Source organism: Oncorhynchus nerka, linkage group LG24, assembly GCF_034236695.1.
Source record: "Oncorhynchus nerka isolate Pitt River linkage group LG24, Oner_Uvic_2.0, whole genome shotgun sequence".
Classification (NCBI taxonomy): domain Eukaryota; kingdom Metazoa; phylum Chordata; class Actinopteri; order Salmoniformes; family Salmonidae; genus Oncorhynchus; species Oncorhynchus nerka.
This window is the reverse complement of record NC_088419.1, coordinates 4,912,828-4,919,159: the sequence shown is the minus strand read 5'-3', so window position 1 is coordinate 4,919,159 and position 6,332 is coordinate 4,912,828. Positions and strand designations below refer to the sequence as shown.

At 39.1% G+C, this 6,332-nt stretch overlaps 1 protein-coding gene across 1 annotated transcript in view; it reads left to right on the top strand.

Moving 5' to 3' along the window:
* Nucleotides 1-6,110, top strand: part of LOC135564378 (low density lipoprotein receptor adapter protein 1-like) — a 102,929-nt gene extending 96,819 nt beyond the window's left edge. Inside the window, exons 8-9 of the mRNA XM_065009420.1 lie at nucleotides 3,694-3,728; nucleotides 6,098-6,110. Coding sequence (XP_064865492.1) covers nucleotides 3,694-3,728; nucleotides 6,098-6,110 — 48 coding nt within the window. The remainder of the gene's footprint in view (nucleotides 1-3,693; nucleotides 3,729-6,097) is intronic.
* The last annotated feature ends 222 nt before the right edge of the window (nucleotides 6,111-6,332 follow it).

The window sequence follows — 6,332 nt, the reverse complement described above, 5'->3', positions numbered from 1 at the left end:
CTATAGGCTTTAAATTATTGTTGAAACTGCTGAGCAATGCTCTTTTTTCTTACATGCTGTAGTGCAATGGGTCTTTAAAAAAAAACGTTCTTATACCATAACATTGTTAAGAGGTAGAGGTCGCCCAATTTTACTAGTTCACGTGTCACAAATCCCAAACATTGCGTTATGATTTTCTACCCTGTGATGTGTATATTGTCCTTCAGGGGTAGGCAACCCCTGTTCCTGGAGGTCATTCACCTGTAAGGTGTATATTCTACCCCTGTTCCTGGAGGTCATTCACCTGTAAGGTGTATATTCTACCTGGAGGTCATTCACCTGTAAGGGGTATATTCTACCTGGAGGTCATTCACCTGTAAGGGGTATATTCTACCTGGAGGTCATTCACCTGTAAGGTGTATATTCTACCTGGAGGTCATTCACCTGTAAGGGGTATATTCTACCTGGAGGTCATTCACCTGTAAGGTGTATATTCTACCTGGAGGTCATTCACCTGTAAGGTGTATATTCTACCTAGAGGTCATTGACCTGTAAGGTGTATATTCTACCTAGAGGTCATTGACCTGTAAGGTGTATATTCTACCTGGAGGTCATTCACCTGTAAGGTGTATATTCTATTCCTGTAAGGTCATTCTACCTGTCATTCAAGGTGTATATTCTACCTAGAGGTCATTCACCTGTAAGGTGTATATTCTACCTGGAGGTCATTCACCTGTAAGGTGTATATTCTACCTGGAGGTCATTCACCTGTAAGGTGTATATTCTACCTGGAGGTCATTCACCTGTAAGGTGTATATTCTACCTGGAGGTCATTCACCTGTAAGGTGTATATTCTACCTGGAGGTCATTCACCTGTAAGGTGTATATTCTACCTGGAGGTCATTCACCTGTAAGGTGTATATTCTACCTGGAGGTCATTCACCTGTAAGGTGTATATTCTACCTGGAGGTCATTCACCTGTAAGGTGTATATTCTACCTGGAGGTCATTCACCTGTAAGGTGTATATTCTACCTGGAGGTCATTCACCTGTAAGGTGTATATTCTACCTGGAGGTCATTCACCTGTAAGGTGTATATTCTACCTGGAGGTCATTCACCTGTAAGGTGTATATTCTACCTGGAGGTCATTCACCTGTAAGGTGTATATTCTACCTGGAGGTCATTCACCTGTAAGGTGTATATTCTACCTGTAAGGTGTATATTCTAGGTCATTCACCTGTAAGGTGTATATTCTACCTGGAGTCATTCACCTGTAAGGTGTATATTCTACCTGGAGGTCATTCACCTGTAAGGTGTATATTCTACCTGGAGGTCATTCACCTGTAAGGTGTATATTCTACCTGGAGGTCATTCACCTGTAAGGTGTATATTCTACCTGGAGGTCATTCACCTGTAAGGTGTATATTCTACCTGGAGGTCATTCACCTGTAAGGTGTATATTCTACCTGGAGGTCATTCACCTGTAAGGTGTATATTCTACCTGGAGGTCATTCACCTGTAAGGTGTATATTCTACCTGGAGGTCATTCACCTGTAAGGTGTATATTCTACCTGGAGGTCATTCACCTGTAAGGTGTATATTCTACCTAGAGGTCATTCACCTGTAAGGTGTATATTCTACCTAGAGGTCATTCACCTGTAAGGTGTATATTCTACCTGGAGGTCATTCACCTGTAAGGTGTATATTCTACCTGGAGGTCATTCACCTGTAAGGTGTATATTCTACCTGGAGGTCATTCACCTGTAAGGTGTATATTCTACCTGGAGGTCATTCACCTGTAAGGTGTATATTCTACCTGAGGTCATTCACCTGTAAGGTGTATATTCTACCTAGAGGTCATTCACCTGTAAGGTGTATATTCTACCTGGAGGTCATTCACCTGTAAGGTGTATATTCTACCTGTATATTCTACCTTGAGGTCATTCACCTGTAAGGTGTATATTCTACCTGGAGGTCATTCACCTGTAAGGTGTATATTCTACCTGGAAGTCATTCACCTGTAAGGTGTATATTCTACCTAGAGGTCATTCACCTGTAAGGTGTATATTCTACCTAGAGGTCATTCACCTGTAAGGTGTATATTCTACCTGGAGGTCATTCACCTGTAAGGTGTATATTCTACCCCTGTTCCTGGAGTGCTGCAGGTAAATTGTAAAGTAAAGTACAGATTTTAAAAAACAACTACTGAAGTAGTTTAAAGTATTTTTACTTCAGTACTTTACACCCCTGCCTACCCCTTGATTCTAATTGGTCCAAACATGTATCTGGCCGTGTTTGGGAGTCTTGGCCAGTGTAGGCCATCATTGTAAATAACAATTTGTTTTTTTAACTGTCTTGCCTTGTTTAATAAAGGTTAAAAAAAAACACACAAAAAAACAGCTGTGTTGGCATATACTTACCACTAGAGGGCAAGCGTTTCCCTGTGAATGCTACCATAGACTAAGTCGGCTCTTATTGGTTAAATATTCCATCCACCTCATCTGATACGTGTCTTACTGTCTGAGCTGAGTATACTGCTATGCAAAACTCTTGCTAATTTACCTAATCAAGAAAGCATCACTTCAGGATTTAATTGAAGCTATATTGAAGGCAATGACAAATTGTTGCTGATACACTGAGGAGGTGTATGCAATAGATACTGGTTCTTGAGTTTGTAGGTTATATTGCCTGCGCATTGATGCATACTGCAGTACAGTCTCATGGAGTTGTCTTGGTACTGTTTCTATTCCTGGTACTGTTTCTATTCCTGGTACTGTTTCTATTCCTGGTACTGTTTCTAATATAGGCACTGTTTCTATTCCTGTTACTGTTTCTATTCCTGGTACTGTTTCTATTCCTGGTACTGTTTCTATTCCTGGTTCTGTTTCTATTCCTGGTACTGTTTCTATTCCTGGTACTGTTTCTATTCCTGGTACTGTTTCTATTCCTGGTACTGTTTCTAATATAGGCACTGTTTCTATTCCTGTTACTGTTTCTATTCCTGGTACTGTTTCTATTCCTGGTACTGTTTCTATTCCTGGTTCTGTTTCTATTCCTGGTTCTGTTTCTATTCCTGGTACTGTTTCTATTCCTCGTACTGTTTCTATTCCTGGTACTGTTTCTATTCCTGGTACTGTTTCTAATATAGGCACTGTTTCTATTCCTGTTACTGTTTCTATTCCTGGTTCTGTTTCTATTCCTGGTACTGTTTCTATTCCTGGTACTGTTTATATTCCTGGTACTGTTTTTATTTCTGGTACTGTTTCTAATATAGGCACTGTTTCTATTCCTGGTACTGTTTCTATTCCTGGTACTGTTTCTATTCCTGGTACTGTTTCTATTCCTGGTTCCTGGTACTGTTTCTATTCCTGGTACTGTTTATATTTCTGGTTCTGTTTTTATTCCTGGTACTGTTTCTAATATAGGCACTGTTTCTATTCCTGGTACTGTTTTTATTCCTGGTACTGTTTCTATTCCTGGTACTGTTTCTATTCCTGGTATTGTTTCTAATATAGGCACTGTTTCTATTCCTGTAACTGTTTATATTCCTGGTACTGTTTCTATTCCTGGTACTGTTTCTATTCCTGGTACTGTTTTTATTCCTGGTACTGTTTCTATTCCTGGTACTGTTTCTATTCCTGGTACTGTTTCTATTCCTGGTACTGTTTTTATTCCTGGTACTGTTTTTATTCCTGGTACTGTTTCTATTCACAGGATGTGGAGGATGGCCTCGATGATGCATTCTCAAGGTAATATTTACATGATGTTTTACATTATATTGTATCTAAAGTACTGTATATCTAATTTCTATACTCAAGGTCACATCGATCCGCTAAGATAATTTGAATTATATAATTAATGATATCAGTAATCTGTTCAACAGCAAATAGTCTTTGAGAAATGAATACATTCCCAAATGTATCAGTGCTTCGATAAAGGTAGTTTAATTTCACCCGTTCGATCGGGCTTCAGACCCAACCATTCTACATCAACAGCATTGTGAAACTAATGACATAAATCCTTCATCTGACCAAGGTAAACTAATTGCGGCCATCTTCATTGAGTTATCAAAAGCATTTTGATTTAGTTTGTCATTCCATCTTCGTAGGAAAATGTCAAAACAGTGGTTTCGCTAACAGATTCCTAAACCGGTTCCATGCATTTTAGCAATAGAAAACAACGTGTTTGCATAGAAGGACAGAAAACACAACTTCTTGGACTTTAATAGAGGTGTACCTCAAGGCTCAGTATTACCCCCCCCCTTTCTTTTCTCTGTATTCATAAATCTATTGCCTCTAATTTGTCAGAATACACCTGTTCACTTATACACTGATGGTACGGTGCTTTTGTACATCAGGTTAAAATATTGTGCAGATACAAGCAACTCTCCGATATGATTTGAACACTTTACAAAAATGTTTTCTAGCAAATCATTTGGTTTTAAATCGAATTAAGTCCTATACCCTGCTGTTTGGTACACGGCAAAAAAATAAACTCCGCCGATGGTAATTTCTAAATTCATGCAGGTGATGGAACAATGCTTTAAATCATTGATTGTTTTAAATATCTCGGTCTGAGGACGGATTCTGAATTCTCTTTTGGAAGGCATATTGATTCAGCGAGCTCCAACGTCAAAATGAATTACAGATTTCTTAAGTTGGATCTTAGATTAATTCTGTTTGAGGAAGTGAAAGAGGATTCTCGAATCTACAGCGTCTCATGAGGGACGATAATCACTAAACATACACGGAATCGGTCAGGATACACATCTCCAAGACTGAAATCTCATTTTTTTCGAATGAGCAACAGAAAAAGACGTGCCAATCGGCTCTTTAAAACGTTTCTTTAAATAAGCTTTGTTGTACTAGTAAAGGTCAAATACACTGCATTTTAAAGCAGTCAGCAATGATATAATGAATTCAGAGCTAGGGAAATTATACCGAGGCTGAATATATGCAGGTGGCAGCCAATGATCCTCTCAGCAGACCTGACAATCAGCTGACCAGACAATCAGCTGACCAGACAATCAGCTGACCAGACAATCAGCTGACCGGACAATCAGCTGACCGGACAATCAGCTGACCAGACAATCAGCTGACCTGACAATCAGCTGACCAGACAATCAGCTGACCTGACAATCAGCTGACCAGACAATCAGCTGACCAGACAATCAGCTGACCTGACAATCAGCTAAAGTCATTCCGTTACCCAGGAATAGTAAAACCCCCATTACTGGCTCAAATAGCCGACCAATCAGTCTGATACCAACCCTTAGTAAAGTATTGGAAGAAATGGTGTTTGACCAGATACAATGCTATTTTACGCAAAGAAAATGTACAACACACTTTCAGCTTATAGGGAAGGACACTCAACAAGTACAGCACTTACACAAATGACTGATGATTGGCTGAGAGAAATTGATGATGAAATGATTGTGGGGACTGTTTTGTTAGACTTCAGTGTGGCTTTTGACATTATCGATCACAGTCTGCTGCTACTATAAATATTTAACTTTCATGAAATCACAAGTGTAATACATCAAAATAAAGCTTACCTTCTTTTTAATCCAGCCACCCTGTCAGATTTCAAAAAGGCTTTATGACAAAAGCAAACCATGCGATTATCTGAGGACAGCGCTCAGCACACAAAACATTACATACAGTTACCATCCAAGTAGATTAGATTAGTCACGAAAGTCAGAAATAGCAATAAAATGAATCACTGACATTTGATGATCTTCGTATGGTTGCACTCACGAGACTCCCCTGTTACACAATAAATGTTTGTTTTGTTCGATAAAGTCCCTCTATATGTCCAAAAACCTCCATTTTGTTGGCACATTTTGTTCAGTAATCCAATGGCTCAATTGCGGTCACAACAGGCAGACGAAAATTTCTAATAGTATCCGTAAAGTTCGTAGAAACATGTCAAATGTTGTTTATAATTAATCCTCAGGTTGTTTTTAGCCTAAATAATCAATAATATTTAAACAGGACAATAACTTCTTCAATATAAAAGAAAAACAAGAAAGGTATGCTCTCGGTCGCGTGCAGGAAACAGCTCTGGGGACATCCCAGGATCCTCTCACTCAATGTGGTCATTCTCCCTCATTTTTCAGAATAAAAGCCTGAAACAATGTCGAAAGACTGTTCACAACTAGTGGAAGCCATAGGGACGGAATCTGGGTCCTATCCCTTTAAATGATGGATAGGCTTTCATTGGGAAAACAGCCATTTCAAAATAATGGCACATCCTGGGTGGATTTTCCTCAGGTTTTCGCATGCCATTTCAGTTCTGTTATATTCACAGACATTATTTAAACAGTTTTAGAAACGTTGGAGTTTTTTCTATCC